The sequence below is a fragment of the Molothrus aeneus genome, chromosome 27, assembly GCF_037042795.1.
Source record: "Molothrus aeneus isolate 106 chromosome 27, BPBGC_Maene_1.0, whole genome shotgun sequence".
Taxonomy (NCBI): domain Eukaryota; kingdom Metazoa; phylum Chordata; class Aves; order Passeriformes; family Icteridae; genus Molothrus; species Molothrus aeneus.
In genome coordinates, this window is record NC_089672.1 from 5137053 (window position 1) to 5163561 (window position 26509).

General features: G+C 59.0%; 1 protein-coding gene across 2 annotated transcripts; it reads left to right on the forward strand.

Moving 5' to 3' along the window:
- The first annotated feature begins 4343 nt into the window (after window positions 1-4343).
- ZBTB7A (zinc finger and BTB domain containing 7A) lies at window positions 4344-23253 on the forward strand. Of its 2 annotated transcripts, none has more exons than XM_066566390.1 (3): window positions 4344-4427; window positions 17909-19116; window positions 22656-23253. In XM_066566390.1, exons 2-3 carry the CDS (start codon window positions 17924-17926, stop codon window positions 23101-23103), a joined length of 1641 nt encoding a protein of 546 aa, XP_066422487.1. In that variant the 5' UTR covers window positions 4344-4427; window positions 17909-17923; the 3' UTR covers window positions 23104-23253. The 2 variants fall into 2 exon arrangements, with proteins under 2 accessions (XP_066422487.1, XP_066422488.1); XM_066566391.1 differs by lacking the exon at window positions 4344-4427 and adding an exon at window positions 17477-17778.
- Window positions 23254-26509: the final 3256 nt, after the last annotated feature.

Sequence of the window (26509 nt, forward strand, 5' to 3'; positions counted from 1 at the left end):
GCCTGGCTTGTCCTGAGCTGGATGTTCAGGGGAGGGGCTGGATCCATGGGGATGGGGATGGGGATGGCTCCCACTTTCCAGTGTCCAGGTGAGGGGGAGAGCGTGGATTTTGGATTTTCCTTCCCTGGAGAGGTGGAGGCAGAGCCCGGCTGTTCCCAGAGGCCATGCCCAGGGTTGGGGTCCCTCTCCTGACCCCAGCGGGGGCACAGGGAACCTTCCAGGCTGCATTTTCCCCCTCCAGGCTGCATTTTCCCCCTCCAGGCTGCATTTTCCCCCTCCAGCTGCCTCCAGCCCATCCCAGGGCTGGCCTCAGCCATTGTGGACGTGGCAGAGCTCCAGGATTCCCTGTCAGAGCCCCCTGGCCAGGGATGAACCCACCCCGAGCCCACGTTGTCCCTGGATTGTCCCTCCCATCGGGGACCCTGCAGCCCCCAAGGCCCCTTCCCACCCCGTGGATTTTGGGGTGAATTATTCCTCTCCTCCCCCCCATGTGGGCTTGGCAACACCTGAGCCCCCCGTGAGGATTTGGGAATTTTTTGGTGTTTTCCTTCTATTTTTTTGGCTGTTTTTCACTCAGTCAGGCTGGCAGCTGCCATCCCCCTGCCTGCCCTGGGTCCCACCATGGCAGCCCCCCCAAAAATTAACTACCAAGGCTGGGTACCCCCAAACCCCTCATCCCTTTTCCTTTCCTGTTTTCCAGCACAGGACAAAGGCACTGCCCTGCCTGGGGCCAACCCACAGGGCAAACACCTCCCCAAAGGGGGAACACCCCAATTTTTTGGGGGGAACACCCCAGTTTTGGGGGGAACACCCCAGATTTGAGGGGTCTGTGCTTGCTGGCCCAGCTCATGCCCAGCCAAGCCCCCCTGGAGCCGTGGGGTGCTCGATGTGATGGATTTTGCCTCTTGTTTCATGTGGGAAGCAGGGAAGGTTCCTCGAGTTTCGGGCTATTTTCCATCAGTTTTGGTGCTGGGTTTTGGAGGAGGAAGAGGAGGAAAAGGAGGATGATGAAGAGGAGAGCGTGGATGGAGCAGTTTGGTGGTGCAATTAATTTTTTTTTTTTTTTTAACTCGATATTTTCATCATGGACGGGGAAGGGGCGGGGGGGGGAAATAATAAATAAACGGCACTTTACATTTCCAGGTGGTTTTCTCTCCTCCTCGGTTGTGCCCGGGGTGGGTTTAACGCCTTTGGAGCCGGAATTCCAGCCGGGAGCTGTCTCTGGGAGCTCTGGTGGCTCCCCCTGGGCTCTGCTGGCCACTGCTGCCTCCAGTGGGAGCCGGAGACACCGGAATTATCCCGGCACGAGGCAGCCCCGGCCCGGGACGGACGCGGAATCCAAAGACCTAAAAATCCAGTTGGAAATAATTGGGGGGTGGAAAATATTTAGGGGTGAAAAATATTTAGGGGTGAAAAATATTTGGGGTGAGCAGGAGCTGGGTGAAGCTGAAAAAAAAAAAAAAACAAAACAACAAATTGGGCCCAAAATTGGAAAATATTTTGCAGTTTTTGGGTTGTGAAAGATGCAGGGGCTCAGGGGGTGACACCAGCATGGTGCCATCCCTAATTCCAGGCTCCTTCTGGGACATGTTTTGGGGTCCTGTGGTGTCATCCCTAATTCCAGGCTCCTGGAACATTTTTTGAGGTTCCCATGGTGCCATCTCTAATTCCATGCTCGTTTTGGGACATTTTTTGGGGGTCCCTTGGTGCCATCTCTAATTCCATGCTTGTTTTAGGACGTTTTTAGGGGGGACCCCATGGTGCCATCCCTAATTCCCGGCTCCTTCTGGGACATTTTTGGGGTCCCATGCCATGGTCCCTGACTCCAGGCTCCCATGGTGTTGTTTTGGGGGATCCTGCTTTGTTTTTTCCTGGTGTTTTGGGGTCCCCCAGGGCTCTGGGGTGCCCTGGAATGCACTCACTGCGCCCCTGGGAGCTGTGCCAGGCTTTGGTGGTGCCAGCTGGGAACTGGGGGGGGTCCCGCGGGGTCCCCAGGGTGGGGGTGACCACGGCCCTTGTGCCACAGTGGGATTTTGGGGGTGCAGGGAGGAGCTGGGGGTGCCCAGCCAGGCTGGCAAAGGGGGGATCCCCAACCCCTGTTCAGTTTATGGGGTACAATGGGGGCAGTTGGGGTTCTCCCCCCAAACACCCTCACGGGGAGAGGGGGGGGGGTTCCACAGCTGATTTTGGGGGGGTCTCGGTGCGGGGGGGGCACTGTGGGGGTTGATATTTTGGGGGGAGCCCCCGGACGTGCCCCAGGCGTGCAGGGGGAAAGCGAAAGCAGTCGGGAGCTGGGGCTGCTGGGGCAGGGTGGGGACGGGCCCGGGGTGCAGCCCCCCCACCCCAAACCCCACCCCAAAACCTCCCGGAGCCTCCCCCCGCTCTGGTAGAGGGCTCAGGGACCCCTCAGTCCCCACCCCCGGCCGTGCTTCCCCGTCCTGCCTCAGTTTCCCCACCTGCTCAATGGGGTTAATGACCCAAAACCCCCCTAAAACCTCCCCAAAATCCCCCCGGGGGGCGGGGGAAGGGTGAGGGGCAGGAGGGGGGAGCTGAGCCGGGGTTATTTAAGGGAAAAAAGGGGGAAAAAGGGGAAACCCCAGCGTGGAACGGGACCCCCCGAGGGGGGAAGGGGGGGGGGGTGTCGATCAGGGCTTTGCTTTTCTCGCTTTCTCTTCCTTTAATGAACTCGAACCCCCCCCCCCCCCCGAGCAGGAATTCCAAATGCACCCGAAATTTTCGCTTTTCCACGCGGCCGGGGCCGGGAAGGCGCTGGAATTCCGGGAGCCGTTCCCTGCCGGGCTGGGGGTGGCCCGGCCCCGCCCGGGTGGGGACAGCCCGGCCGTGTCCCCGTGTGTCCCCCCCCGGCCCGGGCGGGCCCGCAGCCCGGGCTGCTCCCGCCCTTGCCAGGCTGGCTCCGAGCCCACCGTGACCTTGGGCTCCGTGTCCCCTTCCCCCAGCGGGCGACGGGGGGGACACGAGTGGCAGGGAGGGGCTGGGGGGACATTGAGGACACCGAGGGTGGCACGTGGTGGCTTGGGGAGGTGACCTGGGAGGGACATTGTGGGGCGGGGGGCGTGGGGAGGTGACACACCAGGGTGGGGTGACTCGGGGAGGTGGCATTGGGGGGGACCCGAGTGGGGTTGGGGGGACAGGGAGGTGACCTGTGGGGACACGCGTGGGTCTGGGGGCACGGGGAGGGGGTGACGCGTGGGTAAGGTGAGCCGGAGGAGTCCGGAGAGGTGACCCGAGGGGTGACACGAGTGGCTGTGGGGGTGTGGAGCATGAAGGGTGACCCAGAGGGCCCGGGGGGTGACACCCGTGGGGTGACACCCGTGGGTTTGGGGACACAGAGGTGCCCCAGGGGCTGACAGGTGGGCAGCGTGACCCAGAAGGGACCTGCTGGGTGACACCCGTGGGTCTGGGGGCCACAGAGGGGCCCGAGGGGGTGACGCGGGGGCAAGGTGACCCCAAGGGGCTCAGAGTGGGGACACGAGTGGGTTTGGGGCCGGTGAAGGTGCCCCGGGGGGTGACACGAGGGGGTATGGGGGACGCCAGGGTGACCCGTGGGATGGCCCGTGGGCAGGGTGACCCAGAGGGGACCTGGGGGTGGCCCCGTGGGGACACGAGTGGCTCTGGGGTCTGTGTGACACTCACAGAGGGGGGAGGTGACACCATGTGACACACGTGGGTCTGGGGTCTGTGTGACACTGACGGGGACAGGGGGACACGCGTGGGTCTGGGGTCTGTGTGACACTGACGGGGACAGGGGGACACGTGTGGGTCTGGGGTCTGTGTGACACTGACGGGGGGGAGGTGACACCGTGCGACACGCGTGGGTCTGGGGTCTGTGTGACACTGACGGGGACAGGGGGACACGCGCGGGTCTGGGGTCCGTGTATGTGCCACTCCCGGGGGGGAGGTGACACCGTGCGACACGCGTGGGTCTGGGGTCTGTGTGCCACTCCCGGGGGGGAGGTGACACCGTGCGACACGCGTGGGTCTGGGGTCTGTGTGCCACTCCCGGGGGGGAGGTGACACCGTGCGACACACGCGGGTCTGGGGTCTGTGTGCCACTCCCGGGGGGGAGGTGACACCGTGCGACACGCGTCCCGCGGTGGGGGGGGGTCCGCGGGGTCGCCCCTGGGGTCTCCCCCGGCCGCGCCCCCCCCGAGCCCCCCCCGCGCTGCGCCCCCCCCCGGCCGGAGGCGGCTGCGCCCCGCGGGGGGGGCGGCGGGCGGGGGGGCGGCGCGCGGCCCCTTTAAGAGCGGGGCGGCCCCGGCCGGAGCAGGAAGGAGCCGCATACGGGCCTCGGCGAGCAGCTCCCGCGGGGCGGCCAGAGCCTGCTCCGCCCGCCCGCACGGCCCGGCCCGCCCGCCTCGGCACGGCGCGGCCCGCTCCGCTCGCCCGGACCGCTCGGCCCCCGCCCGGTACGGAACTGAGGGGTGGGCGCGCATGGAGAGGGCGGGGGGGGGGGGGGGGGGGGGTCGCGCATAGGGGGGGTGGTTCGAGCCTGACCCTCCCCCCCCCCCTCCCCGGAGGTGGTGGGGGGCAGTGGAGGGTGGGGAGGGGTCGGTTGCGTCCGTTGTGGAGGGGGGGTGGGGGCTGCCCCCCCCCCTCCGCCCCCCCTCCGTATACGTTGTACTTGGCCGGGCCGTGCTGGGGGGGTCGCGGAGGGGGGGGGGGGAAGGGTTGGGAGCGGGGAGGGGTGGGGGGAGCGCGGCGCGGGGGTTGCCGGGAGTTGTAGTCCCTCGGCGGCGACGCGCCGCAGGTGCCCGTGGGCGAGCGGACTGCGCTCCCCGGCGGCCCTCGCGCGCGCGGCGAGCGGGAGGCGTGTTGATAGGCAGCGGGCGGGGCCAATCGGGGCGCGCCCTCCGCCCCGCGCACCCGCCCCGCCCGCCGCCGCCCGGCCCAATGGCGGGCGCCGCGCGGGGTGGCCGGGGACGGGCGCGGCGGGGCCTGCGCGGCCCCCCCCGCCCGGGCCCGCGACCCCCGCCTGGGCCGGGCCCCGCCGCGACCCCCGCCCGCCCCGCCGCCCCCGCGGGGCCGCCACCGACACTTCCCCCCCCCTCCTCCCCCCGGCGCCCCCCGCCCCCGCCTCCCCCCGGCCTCCATTGCGGCGCCCGCCCGCCCGGGGGAAGGGGTGGGGTCGTGGCGCCCGGCCAAGGCTCCCTGTGGGCCCCGCGGGGGGGGCGGCCCGGGCCGGCGGGGGGGGAGGCCGGTCATGGGTGGGGTCCCCCGGGGCCGCCCCGCGCGGGGGCGTCGGGCCGCGCCGTCCCCGCGCACCCCAAGGTCGTTGGCGGCCGGGGGGCGCCGGCCCGGCCCTGCCCGCCCCGCTCCGGCCCTGCGCGCCCGGGGTTGTTTTTACCCCCCTCGGCCGTCCCTTATCTCCCCCCGGCCGGCTGCGGGCAGGGGGGGCCGCGGTGATAATCCCCCCGCGGGGCTGGGGCGCTGCTGCCCGCAGGAGACCGGCGGGATAAGCCTCTCCCCCCGCGGGACTGCGCAGCGGCGAGGGCTCGGCGTGAGGGGCAGCATCCCTCGGAGCTGCCAAAACATTCCCCGCGTGCCCGGGGAGCCGGCACTGCCTCCTCATCGTCATCCCCCACTCGGGGCTCGGTTTTGGAACTGGTGGTTCCGGTCAGGTGCCCAAAAGTGCCGTGCCGTGCTGAGGCCTCCGCGACACAGGCAAAGGTCCCTGCCCTCTTCCCCTCGGAGCGGTGCTTGGTGGGGCTGGAGACGGGACAGAGTCACGGACACATCGCTGGGAGCGTGGGCTGGCGGCTGGGCACTGCCAGGGAAAGGGGTCCTCGGCCGTGTTGTTCCGGGAGTGTGGGAAAAGTTGGTTTATGAAGCTGTGTCAGGAGAGGCTGAGGTTGGAGATCGGGCAAAGTTTCTTTTTCCAGAGCATGGTGGGGTGCTGGACAGATTCCCCAGGGAATGGCCCCAGCCCCGAGGCTGCCAGAGCTCCAGAAGCGTCTGGACAGCACTCCCAGGGATGCACAGGGTGGGATTATTGGGGTGTCTGTGCAGGGCCAGCAGCTGGGCTGGGTGATCGCTGTGCGTCCCTTCCAGCTGAGGTTATTCCATGATTCCATGGAAAGCCCTGGGACTCCGGCAGCAGCACCAGGACGTGTAAATCCCGGCGTTGCTCCGCCGAAAGCGACAGTTCCTGTTGTACAAGCCCAGCCGACGTGACTGCCCGGCCCATGCCTGGCTCTCGGTGTTCCCTGAGCTCTGCAGACCCTCGGCTTTGGGCAGCCAAAGTTTCTTTGGGCTCAAGGACTCTTGGTGGTGAGAGTTTGCTGCCGTCCCAGTTCAAGAGCGGCCGTGTTCCCGGGGCTGTTGGTTGTCCTGGCTATCGAAACCATAACTTATATAATAACTGTTTTATGGACACGGGGAGAGAAAGGTTCTGCCTGGAAGAATTTACAACCTAATGAGGGTTGAAGTTGTGCTCGGTGTAGCAGCGGAGCTAAAAGGTCATCGTGGCGCTTTCCAAAAGTGTTTGGGGTGGTTGTTGGTGGTGTTTTTCAAGGAATTGTGTGATTTCTCAAGGATTCTGCCCGTCCTGGTTGGAAATTGCAGCGTGTGGGCTCTTCTGGAGGCTGAGCAGGAAGAGCTGGGCTGGCTTTAATTCTGATGGTTTTGCTGGAGTTGTTGGATTTCAACTACTTAAAAAAAATAATAAAAGAGACCGAGAAAAACTGAGGAGTTTATTAGAGAGGAGCCTTTCTTGTTTAATATTCATTCTGGCCCCTGTTTAGGCTTGTTCTGGTGAAAGAGGGAGTGAAGAGGCGCAACCCAAACACGGGTGATGATGGTGGGATTTTTCCACCAAGCCTTAATTGCTTCAGTAACTCCAGGGAGGGTTTTGCAAGGCAGGAGCTCTTAATAAATGTGGTGGTGAATGAAAGTAGTTCCTCACTTTGCTGCTCTGCAACTCTTCCTCTGCCTTTTTTTTTTTTTTTTTTTTTTTAATTATTAATCGTTTTTCACTCGTATTTCATCTGGTGGCCGTGGGTCTGGTGAAGATCTTTAGCTGTGGCTTCACGAGGAGCTCTGCTCTGTGGAGGAGCTGGGTGGAATTAATTTGGCACGGTGAGGGCGGCCGGGCTCCCTTCGTGTTTGGTGACTTTTGGAAGCAGAATTAAAAATTCCAGTTGTTCTCCCAGCGTGGGAATTTGGATGTGGGCACGGGACGCAAATGAGGGGTGAAATTTATGCTGCCATCGAGGCTCTGTGGTGGTTTGGGTGCTCCTGTCTCCCTTCAGGACCTTGTTTTGGGATCCAGTGCTGGGGTTTAACTGCAGGATCGAGTCCCATGCAGGTGTCCCACCTAAAAATCCCGGGTTTGTGTTTGAGGCAGAGTCTAAGTGCTTGAGAACTGTGGTTTGATCTTGATTTAAACTGACACTTGAGGGTTCTCTCCCCCGTCTCGGGATGCTGAGTTTTTTGGAAGATGAGCTTGCTTGTGTGGCGAACAATTAGAAAGAACCCTGCTCCTTATCTCTCCTAGTCCAGGCAATGAACAGTTGCTTTAACTACACTCTCAACCAGCCTTAACCTCAAATTTGAGCAGACCGGTCCCAGTCTGTAATTAAAAGCCTTTTGACGAGCAGAACTCAGGGAAAGGGAGGAAGACAGGCAGTGTCTGGGCTGAGGGAAGCGTTTATCCCCAACCCCGTGGCCCTTTGATCCCAACTGCTGCTGTGTCCGTCCCTGTACCTGTGCCTGCAGCGTCCCAGAGGAGCTCTGCGAGGACGTCAGCGGGAGTAAACGAGGTCAGGCCAGCGCTGGGATCCTCTCGGAGTAGCCGGGGCCGATTGTTCCTCGCCCAGCCCCCTGCCCGTATCGCCTTCCCTGCGCTCAGTTTCAGTTTCCCACCCGCCCGCTGGCACCGCCGGCTCCGGTGGCACAGCCGGGCCGGATCCCGGTGGGGCTCGTTCCCACCGCCCCAGGGATTCGGGGATGTCCCGCAGCAGCCCCGGGCTGCAGGTGGAAGGGAACTATAGGGCTCAGCTTAATGCAACGAGGTGCGAGAAACTGGAGACTGCTGCGAGCTGCCCCGGGGCTGCAGGTGGGAGCCAAGGGCACGGCGGTGGGATGAGCTGCAGATCCCCTGGCAAGCAGCGGCTTCCCAGCACCCTGGCATCGCCCATCCCTGGGAAAATGTGCGGCCAGAGAGCCGGGAATGTGACCTGCCAGCGCTGGCCTGGCCGGCTGGAACGCTGGCATCCTCCTGGGCATGAAATCCCAGCACCCTCGGGGTCGTTCTCCTGCTGTTCCCCACCCCTGTGCCCACCTGCTGGAACGCTGGCATCCTCCTGGGCATGAAATCCCAGCACCCTTGGGGTCGTTCTTTTCCTGTTCCCCACCCCTGTGCCCACCTGCTGGAACGCTGGCATCCTCCTGGGCATGAAATCCCAGCACCCTTGGGGTCGTTCTCCTGCTGTTCCCCACCCCTGTGCCCACCTGCTGGAACGCTGGCATCCTCCTGGGCATGAAATCCCAGCACCCTTGGGGTCGTTCTCCTGCTGTTCCCCACCCCTGTGCCCACCTGCTGGAACGCTGGCATCCTCCTGGGCATGAAATCCCAGCACCCTTGGGGTCGTTCTTTTCCTGTTCCCCACCCCTGTGCCCACCTGCTGGAACGCTGGCATCCTCCTGGGCATGAAATCCCAGCACCCTTGGGGTCGTTCTCCTGCTGTTCCCCACCCCTGTGCCCACCTGCTGGAACACTGGCATCCTCCTGGGCACGAACTCAGGGTCATTCTCCTCCTGTTCCTCACCCCTGTGCCCACCTGCTGGAACACTGGCATCCTCCTGGGCATGAAATCCCAGCACCCTCGGGGTCATTCTCCTCCTGTTCCTCACCCCTGTGCCCACCTGGAGCCCGTGCCCCTCTCCTGACCTGTCCCTGTGCTGGTTTCTCCACAGCAGAGGATGCCCCCCGCTCCCAGCGCTGGGTTTTAACTCCCTCCTCCCCATCCTTCACTCCACTCCTGCTCCCATTTCCTTCCTGCTTCGTGCACCTCCTTATTTCCCACCGGCACGCTGGGAACCAGTGAGTAAATGAGATTTTTTCCCCGTTGTTTGCTGGAGCTGGGAAGGTGCCGGACGTGGGCTTGTAGCTACAGGTTGGAGCTCCCGGAGCCTCCTGCCCCGACAGGCAGAGCAGAGGGAGCAGAGAGGGATCAGCATTCCCCCCCGTGCATCCCAGCAGGGCAGGAAGGAAGGAGGGAGATCCGTGGTTTCCAGGGATGGAGCCCTGCTTGCTCCAGGGATTCGCTTTTGCTCGTCATCCCCTGGAGCCGGGAATGGCCGGACGAGCTGTCTGTTAATCCACAAACTGGGAATTACATAAGGGGCTGCCCTGCCCTGCTCTCTCATCAAACTCCAGGCTTATTCTTTTATTTGTTTCCCCCCTTTTTTTTTTTTTTTTGTCCTCCCTCATTTCCCAGTGTAGAAAAGAACAACAGGTCTGTGAGGTGTCATTTGAGGCAATTAGATTGATGCCAGAGCCTCGGGCAGGGAATGTCAGGAGTGGTGGGGGGGACAATCCTGGGACAGGGGACAGCTTTGGGGGCTCCTGCAGCAAATGGGAATGGGGGGATTTGGGGTTTGAGCAGTTCTTAGGGCTCTCTGCTTAGGCGTCAGGAGAGATGTGACAGGGAGGGGGAACATGGAGTGAGGGGGTAAATGCTGTCTGGGACCTGTGGGAATGGGGGGATTTGGGATTTGAGCAGTTTTTATGGTTCTCTCAGTTCAGGAGGCCACGAGAGCTGTGACAGGAGAGGGGAAATTGGGGTGAGGGGGCAGAGGGGATTGGTTTTTCTCAAGGAAACACTGGAGTGACTTTGGGAGGATTTTGGCTGGAGTGGGGACAGGCTCTGGCCTCTGAAGGGGAGGGGGTGTCCAAGCATGACCTGCTCTGGTTGTTCTCCAGCCTGGAGCAGCTGGGCTGTGCCGGGGGTTAAAGCTTGGAGTCCTCAATTGCTCCCTTGCAAAGGGGCCCCATGCTGCCTTTTTGGAAAGCAGTTGCTTATTCCTGCCTGGATCCTGGTGCCTCCAGGCTCCTGGGGCTCCCAGGTTGGAAAAGAACTCCTGGGAGAGAGCAGCTCCTGCAGCCAGCACTGGAGCACGCACAGCCTCGTGCTTTGTGCACTTCTTCCCCTTTTTCCCTGCAACTCCTGAGACTTTCTGAAGTATTTTGGAGAACTGTGGCCGGCTCAGCCACGGCCTGGTGTTGTCCAGAATCTCCCAAAACCAGGGAGCTTTCCCACAGGAGCCAGGTGGGACAGAACCTGTTGGAGGGCCAGGACTGCAGCAGTGTGGGCGCACTGGGGCTCAGTGAAAAGGATTTGTTTGGGCAGCAGAACAATTTCCTTGAGTTCCAGGGTATCCAGCCTTCCTGGGCTCTGGGCTCAGCTCAGGTGGGCTCAGCTTAGCCTGAGGGTTGAGGGAGGCCTGGGAGTTGCTGGAACAGAGGTGGGTTTGGAGCAGGGGCTGAGGGTCTTTGAGCAGCTCTCAGCAGTTTGGGGCTGGTTTTGTCTCCGTGCAGGGGAATTCCTGTGACCTCTTGGTGCTGTTGGGGACAATCCCAGCACACAGAGTTGGTGCCATGGACTTTTGTGCTGAGGCAGAGTGACAGTGCTGGGGATGGAGGAGCTTCTCAGCCCAAAATAACCCTGACACTCAGGGCTCGGGTGGGAGACTCCCAGGGCTAAAAGGCACATTCCTGCCGGATTAAATCCGGCCTCTGATGACAAAGGAGAAAATTGGCAAGGAGGGCTGGGTGGAGGAACCAGTTCAGGCTCACCTTGCAACATGAGAGGAGTTTGGTGCTGTCGGGGCTGAGGGTGGCAGCTGGGGAGGCTCTGGGGCTGCAGCTTTGGGATCCTCTGGAACAGCACCAGTGTTTGGCCACTTGACCGTTGTCCATCGGGGTCCATGTCCTGCCTTTGGCCAGCAGCTGGAAACTGAAGTTTCCCAGGAGCTGTGCTGTGCCCTGCAAGGGAATCCCATCCCAGCTCCATCCCTGGGAGCTGTGGAATGTGGCACTGGGTCACCCCTCTCTGCCTGGGCTGTGGAGGGGAATCCCTGCTGGTGAATCCCCCGTGGCTCTGGGAGCACCACCGGCTTTCCTGGGAGATGCAGAGTCTGGCCCAGGCCTTTGGGATGAGCCTGATCTTGGTGACGCTTGTTCTTCCTCTGGAACAATTCCACACCTGCCTTGTCCAGCCTCATCTGGGCCAGCATGTGAAAAACCAGTGGAGTTCAGGCAGTTTGGGAAAACCAAGAGGAACGAGCCCCTTTCTTCCCGGTGGCTCCATAGCAGCATTCCCAGCAATTCCCTGTCGCTGATGAGGGATCCCAGACCTCCAGCCCCACCATGGTGGTCCCTCCATGGTTCCTGTTTTATTCCATTAGAGTTCCTGGGATGTTCATGGAGGGTCTGAGGGATGTTCAGACCCAGGGCCCCATCCAGGCTTGAGTGGGAGCAGTTGCTCTTCCTGCCAGAAGCTGCAGGATGTGGGATTCTCCTTTCCTGGCTGTTCCTGCACTGCTGTTGGTGCTTCTTCCCTGGGCCTGGAGTGCCAGGGGAAGGGACAATGGCTTCAAAATGAGGGCAGGGATGGATAGGATATCGGGAAGGAATTCCTCCCTGGGAGGGTGGGGAGACCCTGAGATGGAATTCCCAGAGGAGCTGTGGCTGCCTCATCCCTGGAGGTGTCCAAGGCCAGGCTGGAGCACTCTGGGATGTGGAAGGTGTCCCTGCCCATGGGGTGGAACAGGACGAGTCTCAAGGTCCCTCCCAGCCCACACCGGCCTGGGATTCTGGCATTTCAGGGATGTGTGGATCCGTGCCCCAGGATCTGCAGGGTTTGGGGCAGGTTTCCTCTCCTTGGAGCAGCTGCTGGGTGTGAAGGGGCTGCAGGAGGGGGGGGTTGGCTGTGCTGGAGCTTCCTGTGCTGCCCAGGCACATCCTTGAGAGCAGGGGAGGAAAAGCTCTGGGGCAGGGGAGCTGCTGGAGCCCAGGAGCTGTCAGAACATCTCAGGTGTTCTTGTACTTCACCTGGAATTTGAGTCTTGGCCTCATCACAGAATGGTTTGGGTGCAAGGGACCTTAAGGCCCATCCAGTGCCAGCCCTGCCATGGCAGGGTCACCTCCCACTGTCCCAGGTGCTCCCAGCCCTGTCCAGCCTGGCCTCAGGCACTGCCAGGGATGCAGGAGCAGCCCCAGCTGCTCTGGGAATCCCATTCCAGTCCCTCCCCACCCTCACAGGGAAGGATTCCTGCCCAACATCCCATCTAAACCTCCTCTGTTTGAATCCATTGCCCCTTGTCCTGTCCCTGCATGTCCCTCCCCATCTCCCTTGGAGCCCCTTCGTGCACTGCAAGGTCTCCAGAGCTCTTGCAGCAGCATTCCAGCACCCAAAGCACCTCCAAGACGTGGGGTGCTCTGATCTGTGTAAGGAGCAGAGCAATGCAGCCCCTCTGAGGAGCCCCTGGAGCAGGGCTCGGTCAGGGCTGGGACCTGGAGCCTCTTTGGGAACCAGCTGAACCCTCCTGGTGTGGTTCAGTCTCGTTCCTCATTCCTCACATCCCAGATCCAGAGCTGTGGTCGCTTTTCCCTGTTAAGGGCTGGGCAGGGGCTGGAGGGGATGGATGCCCATGCTTGGGAAACAGAGCCAGATTGTCCAGAGCAGCCCACAGATATTTGCAGGGCGCTGGTTCTGCTCCGGTCTCTTCCCTTCAAGAGCTGCATGATCTTGGTCATGTTACCCCAGCTGGGGTGTCCAGGCAGGACAGAAGAAAGCTGGAATTCACTCTTTGCCATTGATGACTCCATTGCCTTCTCAAGACCAAGGATTTCTTCCCACTGCACCATTGAAAATGTAGTTTTATTTAAAGGAAAAGCAGGCTGAGGGTTTTTTTTAATCTTGATTTTTCCCACAGTGCAGTTCCTTCTGTTGATGTTCAGGGTCTTCTTCTCAGGAACATCCAGCTGGTTCTCCAGGTCCAAATAATTGGGATAGTTTGGCCCTAAGGCACTGACAGCACATTTCCTTGTTGGGAGCAGTTGAGTTTCCATGGCTCAGTGGAGTGGTTGGAATTGTGACTTCTCCCAAGCAGGCAGAAACTTCCCCTTTTCCCGTTCCCTTTTCCCATTCCCCTTTCCCCTGCCCTGTTCCCAGCTCCCCAGTGCAAGGTGTGTGTCCCGAGGCCTGGGGTGGATCCTGGGCAGGGTGGGACCTGCTGGGGCCTGTCCTGGGCTGCTCCCAGCACAGGCTCTGCCTCTGCTCCCCGTGGCCCCAGAGCTGCCTTGGGCCAGGCTGGCAGAGCTGGGAGAGGGACAGGGGCACTGGGATGGGCTGTCCCTAAATGTCAGCAGGGGAGGACTTGTGGGGTGGCAGCAGTTCTAGGGGGAAATGCCCCATTTCTGCAGGCTGGTGAGGGAGTGCTGGGGTCGTGTTTGGGCCTTGGGCAGCAGCTCCTGGGGTGGTTTTTTGTGTAAATCACCATTTTTTAAATCATTCTCCCCTGGTGCTGCTGCTGAGGCTGCCCTGCCTCGGTCGTGTGTGTTTGCTCCAAGAAATCCCAGAGCAGCTTGGGATCCTTGGGCACCTTGAGTGTCCCAAATTTCAGAATAGTTTGGGCTGGATGGACCTTAAATATTCCTGCCACGGGCAGGGACATCCTGGAGTATCCCAGGGTGCTCCAGCCTCCTCTTGGACACTTCCAGGGCTCCAGGGGCAGCCACAGCTGCTCTGGGAATTCTTCCCAATTCTCACCCTGCCCTGTCAGTTTGATCCATTCCCTCCTGCCCCGTCCCTCCACACTCATGTCCAAAGTCTCTCTCCATCCCACAGCCTCAGCATCCACAGGCACCTCCCGGAGCTCAGCTCTTCCCAGGAATTGTTGCTGTGTGCATTGCAGAATTCCCCAAAGCCGTTTTGCCTCGTGCCCCATGGAAAGGGTGATGCTGATTCTCCCTTCCTGCCCTGAGCAGGTGCCAGGTGTTGCTCAAGTTCTCACCTGTGCTGCTGCAGAGGGCGGCACCTCTGCCTGAGGAAGGGTTTTGGGATCTTTTCCGGATTAGAGCACGTAGAGAACATTGGCTGTTCCCTGTTCCCCAGGTGTGACCCAGCTCTTCCGCCTGGCTATGCCTGAGCCCTCCCAAACTGCTCAGCTTCCTCTAAATTTTAAGGCAAAGAAGTGAAGAGAAAAGGAAAAACAACCACTGAGGTTCTGTGGAAAACTGGTAATTAAAGAGGTGTTTTGTCAGCACTTTTGGTTGGGATCCCATCTTGATGTGGTCGTCTCATTTGAATGTAAATGTCAAATTCCAGAGCTCCTGGAGGAGAGGGATTGGGTGACATCCTGCTGAGGGAAGCACAAGCTCAGGGGTTTCCATGAGCTCTGGGTGCTGCTCTTGGGCTGGGGGGGGGTCTGGGAGGAGAGAGGTGTGAAATTGAGCTTAAAAAAAAGAAAATAAAATCGCAGTGCTGAGGTCACAGCTCGGGTGCTGTGTCCTGGTGTGGCCCCTCACGGTGAGAAGGACACAGAGGGGCTGGAGTGAGCCCAGAGAAGGGAATGGAGCTGGGAAGAGTCTGGAAAACATCTGAGGGAGCTGGGGAGGCTCAGGAGTGACCTTCTGGCTCTGCACAGCTCCCTGACTGGGGGCACAGCCAGGAGGGGTCGGGTTCTGCTCCCGGGGGACAGCAGGACAAGAGGGAACGGCCTTGAGTTGCACCAGGGCAGGCTCAGGTTGGATTTTGGGACGATTTCTGCATGGAAAGAATGATTGGACATTGGCAGGGGCTGTCCAGGGAGTTCCCATCCCTGGAGGTGGCACTGGGCTGGGGACAAGGTGGGCACGGCTGGGACTCAGTGATCCTGGAGGGCTTTTCCAACCTCAGGAATTCATTTCAGTCTTGAGGAGCGGCGTCCAAAGGCGATGGGGAATCAGCTGGATGTGGAACATCAGCTCAGGGAGGTGGAGAACTTCCCTCACCCCCGTTCAGCACCCAAAAAATGACATTTTTCCTGCCTGTGTGTGCCAGGCTGACCCGTGGAGCTGGAATAGCCACAGCTCCCCTGTGTTGGGATTTTTGGAAGCGCTGAGGGGGCTCAGAGCAGGGTTGGGGCTGCACAGGGTGTCCCAGCAGGCTGTCAGTGATGTTCCTAAATCACCTGGAGGGCCCTGCTGCTGCTCCAACCCCCCTTCCTCACGGGCTGTATTTCACCTCAGTCGGGCCATTCCCAAACTTCTCCCCCAGTGCCACTTTTGGGGTGAAATGTGGCACCTCTGAGCCCTGCAGAGCCACCCAGTCTGGGACAGGGGCTTGGAACTCCCAGGCAGGCAGGGAGGGAATGGAGCTGCTGGGAAATCCAGGTCAGGAGTTGAGGCTCCCCCTTGGTGGCCCATTCAGACCTTTCCTTGCCAGGGAGGGACGGGCTGTGGTTGTGCCAGCAGCTTTTGTCACTTGTCACCTGGCTTCAGCACATTCCCAAGTGGATTCTGCCCATTCCATCGTGGCCTTGAGCCCCGGTGCCATGAGCAAGCAGTGGATTTGGGGTGCCTGGAACTTGTTTTGAGTCACCCACCTCACAAAGACTCAACAAGTTCCCAAAACCCCAAATCCATCCTTTGGAACGCTCCGTTTTCCCATTGGCAATTCCTAAACTGTTGGAAAGGGGATGGAGGGGACGTTTTAAGGGCTCAGTCTCTGGATGTGGCTGGAGCACCCAGGCCCTGAACCCGTTCCTGGGGGGCTCAGGATGCCCCCTTTGCCCCCGCCACCCCCGGCCACCGCGGCCGTGGGACACAAAGGCCGTGTTGTGTGCGGGGTGGCCGACTTGGAGCAGGCTCCAGGGGCAGTCTCATGACCCTGCAGCCATTCCCACACTGTGGGGATGATTATCCCAGCCCCCAGGCTGGGGGGGGGACCTTGTCTGGCTGCTCCCCAGGGCTGGGCTGTGTGGGGGACAGACACAGAACCCTCAGGACGCCTGTCCAGAGCTTCCAAACGCCGCACGCAGCTCCAGCTCACTGGATTTGGGAGGAAAAAACTTGTAAAGCATCTGTGGTAGAGAGGAGGGAGAGGGGGAAGCTCCAGTGCTGGTTTGGGGGCTGGCAGGGATGTGGGATCTGCTCCAGTCAGGGTTTGGGGAGCTCTGGAGCTGCCCTGGTGGGAGTGGGACCGGGACCAGCAGTGCTGAGGCAGCAAAGCCTCCCTGGAGCCCCAGCTCAGGATCCCCTGGGATGGGGTGACCTTGCCCAAGGTCACACCTGAAGCCAGGTCTGGTGTGGAGTGGTGCCACCAAACAGCCCTTTCCTCCCTGATGTAAAAATCCATGAAATTAGGGTTTAAAGGTCACGCCTGGAGCTCCGGAGGTGGCTCTGGAGTTGCTCCCAGGAGTCTGAGGAAGCCACCTGGCTTTGGTGTTTGGTGGCAGGACTGGTGCGTGCCCCCAGCGCCCCTGGTCCTCCCTCCTCCTCCTCACCCCATCCCATTCCTGCTGGGAGCCGAATCCTGGTGTCCTCCTGCTGTTGATTACGCAGGGATTTGCTCCAGATCCCTTTTCCACAGCCTCAGACCTGCCTTCTCCTGCCTTTTCTCTGTATGAAACAGGAAGGTGCCAAAGTTAAACTTATTTTCTGGGCTTAACAAAACGTTTCAAAAATAAGTAAATATGGAAAACTACTGGGGAGGCCGGGGGTGGGTGGGGGAAGCCGGAGTTGTGCAACCTGGGCTCCTGCTCCGTGCTGGGACCCGGGGCTGGCAGCTGCTTCCTGAATAATTATTCCTGTTCTGGATCCATCCTGACTCATCCGTCCCCCCATGGCCTGGGACAGGCCACGTCCCGCCGTGCCTCAGTTTCCCCACCTGGGAATCAGGAGCCTGGGTACTCCAGCCTTGTGCTGGGGTGATTTTTGGACTGGTTTGTGCGTGGATTTCTTGGCTCCTGCTGATCCCAGTGCTTGGGATGGGGGGAATTACACTGATTTTCCAGCAAAGGCATTGCTGCTTCAAGGAGCGTGTGGATTTGTGCTTGAGGTGGACAGGAGGGAAATGTTATTCCTGATTTTTGGGATCAGAAGACTGGGATTGTGGGAGAATTAGGGGCTGCTCAGGCTCGCAGTCAGGCTCCAGTGCCCATTTCCCAGCAAAGGCTGGGTTTTTCCAGCCTTTGGAGTAAAGTGGATGTGTCAGGAGTGACTTTATTTATTTATCTTGTCCCAAACAAACCCTTGGCATTGGGAAGAGCTGCTGCTTCTGCTGGAACCTGTCCAGGATCCAGGTCTGGCGCTGGCACTTGGTGATCCCGGTGTCCTTTCCTCTCTCCCGCTCCCAGGAAGGAGCAGGAGCTGCCTCAGCTTCCAGGGATCAGCTCTGCTCTGTCAAACACCTGCAGCAGCAGCGTGGGGAGGCTGGGGCTCCCCTCTCCCTGCCCTTCCCAGAGGATATTCCCGGGGTGCTGGCAGCCAGGGATCAGTGATGGGAATGCTGTTCCCAGTGGTGACATCATTGAGCTGGGGACCTTCCCAGCAGGAATGGCACTGGGAGATGCTCCCAGGGCAGGACTGGGATGCACTGGGGAGGCTCAGGCTGCCCTGGCCCCACGCTGGGCACGGCTGTGCCCGCTCCAGGTGCTGCCTGGCTGGGTGATGCCAGCTCCCTGCCAAGGCTTGCTGCTCTGGCCCGGATCCGTGCTAATTCAGCTGTTCTCACTTGAGAGCACCTGGCCTCTGTTCCTCCTCCTCCTCGCCAGGTAAGCACAGGACGGGCAGGATGATGGGAGAGGCACAGGGGACACACTGCCAGGTGCGTCCCTCAGGAATTTGGGGATTCTCCCGATGTCTCCAAGCTCTGACTCACGGCCTTGCCCTCCTTCCCCACAGCCTTTAGCCTGGAAGATGGCGGGTGGCGTGGACGGCCCCATAGGGATCCCGTTCCCGGATCACAGCAGTGACATCCTCAGCAGCCTGAATGAGCAGAGGAACAACGGGCTGCTGTGCGACGTGGTCATCCTGGTGGAAGGCCAGGAGTTCCCCACCCACCGCTCCGTCCTGGCAGCGTGCAGCCAGTACTTCAAGAAGCTCTTCACCTCAGGGTTAGTGGTGGACCAGCAGAACGTGTATGAGATAGACTTTGTGAGTGCGGACGCCCTGTCGGCGCTGCTGGAGTTCGCCTACACCGCGACCCTCACCGTCAGCACTTCCAACGTCAACGACATCCTCAACGCCGCCACGCTGCTGGAGATCCCGGCCGTCAGGGATGTCTGCACGGATCTCCTGGAGAGGAAGATTCTGGCCAAAAATGACCAGATGGATACAGTAGATCAAATTGATCAGAGGAACCATCTCAGAGCAAAAGAGTACCTGGAGTTCTTCCAGAGCAACCCCGTGAACGGCCACCAAGGCAGCTTTCCGTGGACCAACCCAGAGTTGAGAGACCTTCAGAGACTGAACTTCCGAGGCCAAGAGGAGGAGGAGGAGTCGAACTGCAACGGCCTGGACTTCTACTCGCAAGCCACCCCAACCGAAAGACCAAAGGCAAGTGACTGTGACCCCGACAGCAACCCGGCCATGTGGCTGGAGCGCGAGGACGAGGAGCCGGTCAGCGGCGGGATGTTCTCCCCTTCCCAGAACGGACATTACAGCAGCCGCGGCTTGGCCACCCCGGCAGAAGAGGAGGGGGGCACCCCCAGGGGCCCTCTGGACCCGCAGGAGGCCGGGGACTCGCCCAGCTTCATCCCCACGGGCACGGAGACGGAGGATGATGCCAGGGAGGTGGATGACCTGGCCGCCAGCGCCCTGCTCCAGCAGATGATCAACTCGGTGGGGCGGCAGCAGCTCGGCGACGACGACCGCAAGGACGAGGACGGGGTCATGGATTATTACTTGAAATATTTTGGCAGTTCCAGCGAGGGCGACGTGTACCCGTCCTGGTCGCAGAAGGTGGAGAAGAAGATCAGGGCAAAAGCATTCCAGAAGTGCCCCATCTGCGAGAAGGTGATCCAGGGCGCCGGGAAGCTGCCGCGCCACATCCGCACCCACACCGGGGAGAAGCCCTACGAGTGCAACATCTGCAACGTCAGATTCACCAGGTACGGCTGGGAACGGGGGCTGCACACAGACCTGGGGGCTGCACACAGACCTGGGGGCTGCACACAAACCTGGGGACTGCACACAGACCCGGGGACTGCACCCAAACCCGGGGTCTGCACCCAAACCCGGGGTCTGCACCCAAACCCGGCCCTCCCCTCTCCCCGGGAGCCAGCCCAGGGCTGCTCCTGGGTGATTTTATCTCTCTGCTCAACTCATTTCCGTCCTAACTGGCGAGCTGGGGCTGGAGGCCAAAGTTTTCCAGGGAGCAGTTTGGGGGTGTGACACTTGAGCTATCTCAAGGGGCCTGGCTCGATGGCCAGTGCCACCATCCTGCTGTCCTGACTTGCTGAGCTCTGCTGGAAGCCTGACATGAGGGGGAAACAGAGCTGCAGCTCTTGGTCTGTCCATTGAGGCAGGAGCAGGGGAATGGTTTGGGCATGGCTCATGGCATGGCTGAGGTGGCCGTGGCTGGGTTGGAGGGAGGTCGGAGCCCGCTCGTGTCCTTGGCAGAGCAGCTCTGCAGCCCCGGTGCAGCTCCCGGGGGCGTTTGCCACGGCCCTGTTCCTAATCAGGGCTGCTCTGCTCCCTGCCTGGGCCACGGCAGCACCAAAGAAAGGGGACATTGTTTGGGCTGCTCCAGTTCACTCCAGTCCGTGCCCGGGCGCCGCCTCCTCTCCCCGGCTCTGCTGCGGGGCTGGGCCGGCCCGGGGGTCCCAGCCTGGAGCAGCCCTGGCCCTGCCGGGGGCAGCGTGGGCTGCCCGGCCTGGGGCTGCTCCCTTTCCCTTTCCCTGCTCCCTTTCCCTGCTCCCCTTCCCTGCTCCCTTTCCCTTTCCCTGCTCCCTTTCCCTGCTCCCTTTCCCTTCCCTTTCTCTGCTTTTTCCCTTCCATTTCCCTGCTCCCTTTCCTTTTCCCTGTCTGCTGTCTTCCCTTTCCATTTCCTTCCCTGCTCCCTTTCCCTTCCCTTTTTCTGCTCTGTTTCCCTTCCCTTTCCCTTCTCCCTTTCCCTTCTCTTTCCCTGCCTGCTTCTTTCCCTTTCCCTTTCCCTGCTCCTTTTCCCTTTCCCTGCCTGCCCAGATGTTCCCACTGTGCCACTTCCCCCAGCCCTTCCAGGCCCCTGGTGCTCTGGGGGCTCCATCCCGTGTGGGGTCCGTGTGGGATGCCCAGGGTGCAGCCCGAGGGGCAGGAGGCCGTGTCCTGCCCCTTCCCCTGGTCCCGGCCGCGCCCAGCCCACGTTGGAGAGCTGAGGAATGCAGATAATGGCAGGGGCAGGGTGCCAGCCCTCCCTCCCCGCTCCCCCGGCCCTGCCACGCGGCACCTCCCTGCTCCGGGGCTGGGGCTGATCCCACAGCGACCCCACAGCGACCCCACAGAGACCCCATAGCGACCCCACAGCCACCCACAGAGACCCCACAGCCACCCCATAGCGACCCCACAGCCACCCCATAGCGACCCCACAGCCACCCACAGAGACCCCACAGCCACCCCATAGCGACCCCACAGCCACCCCATAGCGACCCCACAGCCACCCCACTGCCATCCCCCTCTAGGCACCATCCAGGGCACTGCAGGCCCTGGAAATGCCACAGGGTCCCTGGCAGCTGCTGGCACTGCAACGTGAGGGGAGGCACAGGGGGGACTTGTGGGGAGGGGGAGCTGGTGGGACCACCTCATCCTTTTTCCATCCTGCTCCCATTCCTTGGCATTAGGATCTGCTCCCATTCTGTAGGACCCTGCTCCCATTCCTTGGCATTAGGATCTGCTCCCATTCTGTAGGACCCTGCTCCCATTCCTTGGCATTAGGATCTGCTCCCTGCTGGCTCCCAGGAGGGCCTGGCACCTGTAAAAAAGCTGCTTTTCTAAACCAGCAGATTCCAGCCAAAACACATCCTCCTGCCTCTGCCCACAGCAGCTTTGGGAAGCCTGGACAGGGACAGGGAGCTGTCCTTGGCATCGCTTGTTCCCGTGCCCCGAGCTCCATTTATTCCATGTTATTTATTCCATGTTATTTATTCCATGTTATTTATTCCATATTATTCCTTTGCTCTCCTTCCCCATCCACGGCCCAGGGCTGGGAACAAATCCCTTCCCCATTCCGTGGGAGGGGTTTGGGAGGGGGTTTGGGGTGTGGCAGGAGGAGGAGGGGGCTGCTCCAGCCGGGTGTTCCCGCACCCAGCCCGGCCCTGCTCAGGGATTTTTGCTCCCTGGCGTTTCCTGGTTCCTCTGCGGTCACAGGGGGAGGAGCAGCTCCCATAAAAAAAAAAAAAAGAGAAGAGTTTGGGAGGTTATAAAATGCCAAATTGTAATTTCACGAGCCACTTCATGTGTCACTCAGAGCTGGACACGACCTTGGGGCTTTGATCCTTCCCCGGAGCTTTAGGATTTCTGGGATCCTGTGGGTAAAGGGAGAACGTTCAGGGCTGGGATCTGAGTGATCCGTGCAGGAATGGGGTGGATCCGCCTGGGAAGGGTCGGGCAGGTGCTGGGGAGGGCAGCAGGGGCTCCCCTGCCTGGCCACGTGCTCGGGGCTGGGTTTGCCTCCAGGAAGCAGCGATGGCTCAGGTGGCCCTGCTGGGCCCTGGCCCAGCCCCAAATGAGCCATGTGTGACCCCATAGCTGTGACCAGCCTGGGCTGGGCAGGGTGTGACCCCATAACCCTGCTCAGACCCTGTATGGGCCAATGTGTGACCCCATAACCCTGCTCAGACCCTGTATGGGCCAATGTGTGACCCCATAACCCTGCTCAGACCCCATATGGGGCAATGTGTGACCCCATAACCCTGCTCAGACCCTGTATGGGGCACTGTGTGACCCCATAACCCTGCTCAGACCCTATATGGGGCACTGTGTGACCCTACAGCCATGCTCAGACCACCTGTGGGGCAATGTGTGACCCCACATGTGACAGTGTGTGACCCTACCCTCTCACCCTGCACTGGGTAATGCTCAGCCCCACACCAGGAGCTGCCCATTCCAGTGTCCATCCCCACTCCAGGAGGTGCCCAGCCCTGTGCCAGTGTCCATCCCCACACCAGGAGATGCCCAGGCCCATTCCAGTGTCCATCCCCACTCCAGGAGCTGCCCAGCCCTGTGCCAAGGCCCATTCCAGTGTCCATCCCCACACCAGGAGCTGCCCAGCCCTGTGCCAAGGCCCATTCCAGTGTCCATCCCCACACCAGGAGATGCCCAGGCCCATTCCAGTGTCCATCCCCACACCAGGAGCTGCCCAGGCCCATTCCAGTGTCCATCCCCACACCAGGAGCTGCCCATTCCAGTGTCCATCCCCACACCAGGAGCTGCCCATTCCAGTGTCCATCCCCACACCAGGAGATGCCCAGGCCCATTCCAGTGTCCATCCCCATGCCAGGAGCTGCTCAGGCCCATTCCAGTGTCCATCCCCACACCAGGAGATGCCCATTCCAATGCCCATCCCCGCTCCAGCCCCGTCCCAGTGCCACCCACGCCGTGTCACCTCCTCCACACCCCTCCCTGCCCCTCCACGCCCCCAGTCCGTCCCTGACGTGTCCGTGTGTCCCCGCAGGCAGGACAAGCTGAAGGTGCACATGCGGAAGCACACGGGGGAGAAGCCCTACCTGTGCCAGCAGTGCGGGGCCGCCTTCGCCCACAACTACGACTTGAAGAACCACATGCGGGTGCACACGGGGCTGCGGCCGTACCAGTGCGACAGCTGCTGCAAGACTTTCGTCCGCTCCGACCACCTGCACAGGCACCTTAAAAAAGATGGATGCAACGGGATCCCGTCACGGAGGGGCCGCAAGCCGCGGGTCAGGGAGGCCGGCGGGGCCATGCCCCCCACGCCCACGGAGGACGGGAGCACCCCGGCCCCCGAGCCCGAGGACACGGCCGCGGGCAGCGAGGAGCAGCAGCAGCAGCAGCAGCAGCACTTTGAGGAGAATTCCAATAACGAAGCGCCGGGATTGAATGTAGCAGGAGGGTCGGATGAGGGTAATGAGCAAGGACTCTCCTAAACCAAAAAAAAAAAAGAAAAAAACCATAAAACCAACCCCAACCGATGAAACGATGAAACCTGAAAAAAAAACAACAAAACAAAGTCACAAAATCTAGTTAGTACTTTTCCTCCGATTTTTCTCTTTAAAAGATGTTTCTCTCCCTTTTTTTTAAGGAAAAAACAAAAAAAAGCTACAAAAAAAAGAAAAAAAAAAAGAGAGATATTATATATTAACGTTTTCCAATCTTCCCATCGTAAGCGGGGCTCTCCCCCGAGGATCCCTCATAGCCAAGGACCTTTTCTTGGAAAGGCAAGGACGCTAGGGAAGCACGAGGTGGGGATGGAAAGTGGCTCTGTCGCATGGAAAAGAGCTTCCATGTAAATCCAAAGCTTTATTTTGTGTCCAAACACATGTTTAAAAAAAAAAAAAAAAAAAAAAAAGAAAAGAAAAAAAAACTTATTTCAGAGAGAGATCTATTTAAGAAAAAAAAAAAGGAAAAAATAGAAAAAAAAATAAGGAGAGGTAGGAGTTGGAAGGGCTGTGGCAGGGCGGGGTTTGGGATTTGGGGGCCGGGGGCTCCTTCCCAGGAGATCGGGGTCAGGATTTGGGGTCTGTCCCCCCAGCCCCCCCCGAGTGCGAGGCTCAGTCGGGCAGCGAGGGCTCCGGGTGGGGAAAAAATTGCTGGAAATTGCTGGAAAAATTGCCTAAAAAAAAATTTTTTTAAAAGAAAAAATCATGTGAGAGAAGGCAGCAGGTTCGGCAGGGTTTGTGTCGGGCACCCGGGGCTGGGGACGCTGGAGATGGGGACAGGGCAGGGCTGGGGCCACCAGGGTGGGGACACCAGGATGGGGACACCAGGATGGGGCACCAGGGATGGCTCAGCCGTGCCGTGGGTTCAGTGTCCATCCCTGTGTCCATCCCTGTGTCCATCCCTGTGTCCATCCCTGTCCCTCCCATTGTCCCCACATCCGTCCCCACCCCGCAGTGCCCAGGAAGTGCCTGAGTCAGCCCAGCCCCCGCTGCCGGCAGAATTTGGGGCTGGGGGGTCCCAAATCCCCCCCCAGGGAATTTTTCTTCCCCCCCCCCCCTTCCCTTAGGGAATTTTTTCCCCCACCCCCCCCCCCCCTTCCCCCAGGGAATTTTTCCCTCCCCAGCACGGCCCCAAAAACGCCTCCAAATCCCTTTGGGAAAAAGGTTCTTTGGGGTCTCCCCTAAAGGAGCAGGAGGCCTTTGGGAAAGGGGGAGCAGCCTGGCCCCCCCCAGCCCCATTCCCACAAAGAAAAGAAAATAAAATATATATAAATATATATATATATATCTAGAGATGCTCTATGGCTGGAGAGGCGGGTCCCGACCCTTGGGGGGAAAAGGCACCTTTGAGTTGGTCACCTGTTTTCTAAATGCACATTTTTAAATGCTAAAAAAAAAGAAAAAAAAAAAAAGAGTAAAAAACCAGAGAGATTTTAAGCCCTTTTATTTTCAAAGCACTTTTTAGATTCTCTTCCTTTTATTTTAATTTGTTTTTTTTGGGTTTTTTTTCCTTTTTTTTTTTTTCCTTTTTTTTCTTTTTTTTTTTTTTTTTGGTGTTTTTACTTTCAAAAGAAAAAAAGCAAAGAGCAGGTTTTGGCCGAATGTATTTTGGAGAGGGAGTGAGAGGGGAGTGTGTGCTGGGGAGGGTGGGGTGAGTGGTGGGGCTGGGGGAAGAGATGGATGTTTATTTAATGCAGAAAAACAAAAAAAAAAGCAATAAAAAATTCCAAAAAAAAAAGCTTAAAAATAATAAAAAAAGAAAAAAAAAAAAAAAGAAAACAAAGAAGTCTTAGCACTTTGCGATGGAACGGGTACTTTGAGCTCACTTTATCTTAATTTAAAAAAAAAAAAAGCAAGATTCAAGATGTTTACAAGTCAAAAAAAAAAACTTTAAAAAAAAAAAAAGACTTCTACGGAGAAAAAAAAATATTATTAAAAAAAAAGCCTAAATTTATTTTTGTAAGAAAAAAAAAATGTGTATATATATATATATATTTAACAAAAAAAAAAAACTAGAAAAAAAATACAAATATAGGCAGAATCCAAGTGAGATTGGAGGATGGGAGGAAGATGCTAATTAGGTTCTGTGACATGCCCTGACCCTCGGGAATTTTAAATAGAAAAAAAAATCCATGGAAGCTTGAATTTTAGGCAGGAATCCTGGGGGTTGTGGCTCGCTCGCTGCTCCCCACAGCCTTGAGGAGGTTGTTTGTTTGTTTGGGGTTTTTTTGGGTTTTTTTTTAGATTATTTTTTTGTAGAAATAATTTTATTTTTACGATGTTTTTTTTTTAGCCAGTGCCAGCGCAGAGGTGTTGGGATCCCTGTGGATTTGGCAAAAATCCCACCTGGAGCAGGGAAATTGGGGTTTGGGCTGGGAAATTGGGGTCTAGAGCAGGGAAATTGGGATACAAGCTGGGAAATTGTGATTTGGAGAGGAAAATTAGGATCTGGGCAGGGAAATTGGGATTTGAGCTGGGAAATTGGGGTCTAGAGCAGGGAAATTGGGGTTTGGGCTGGGAAATTGGGATCTGGATAGGGAAATTGGGATCTGGAGAGGGAAATTGGGATTTGAGCAGGGAAATTGGGATACGAGCTGGGAAATTGTGATTTGGAGAGGAAAATTAGGATCTCGGCAGGGAAATTGGGATTTGAGCTGGGAAATTGGGATCTGGGCTGGGAAATTGGGATCTGGATAGGGAAATTGGGATTTGAGCAGGGAAATTGGGATATGAGCTGGGAATTTGGGATCTGGAGAGGGAAATTGGGATACGAGCTAGGAAATTGTGATTTGGGCTGGGAAATTAGGATCTGGGCAGGGAAATTGGGATTTGAGCTGGGAAATTGGGGTCTGGAGCAGGGAAATTGGGATTTGGGCAGGGAAATTAGGATTTGAGCTGGGAAATTGGGGTCTGGAGCAGGGAAATTGGGATCTGGGCAGGGAAATTGGGATCTGGGCTGGGAAATTGGGATCTGGGCTGGGAATTGGGATCCAGGCAGGGAATCCCCCGGGAAGGAGCTGGGGGGACCCCAGATCCCAGGGATTTGCGTCCCTCCCGTTCCCCCTTTGGGCAGGAAAATCGAGATCCCGGGTGCCTGTGGGTCCCCAGCCCTCCCTGAGCAGGAGATTTGGGATCTGAGCAGGGAATTCCCATCGGGAAGGGGTCGGATCCCAACCCGGGGGCTCCGGGCAGGGCCGGCCCCTCTGGCAGCACCGGCTGAGGGGTTTTTTTTGGGAATATGCAAAGAAAATTCCGTGTGGATTTGTAAATAGAGACTTGTGGAGGTTCCTGTTGTGCTCGGGGTTGTGGTGGCTCCTCTGGTCCCGGTTTTTGGGGTTTTGTTTTTATTTTTTTCCCCCTGTGGATTTTCCCACCCTCGCTGCTGCTTTTTCCT

What these genes read in the sequence shown, in the direction of transcription:
- ZBTB7A (XM_066566390.1), top strand. Translation starts at nt 17,924, where the DNA reads ATGGCGGGTGGCGTGGACGGCCCCATAGGGATCCCGTTCCCGGATCAC. An exon ending in TGCAACGTCAGATTCACCAG is followed by an intron (nt 19,117 to 22,655) that starts GTACGGCTGGGA and finishes GTGTCCCCGCAG; the next exon opens with GCAGGACAAGCTGAAGGTGC.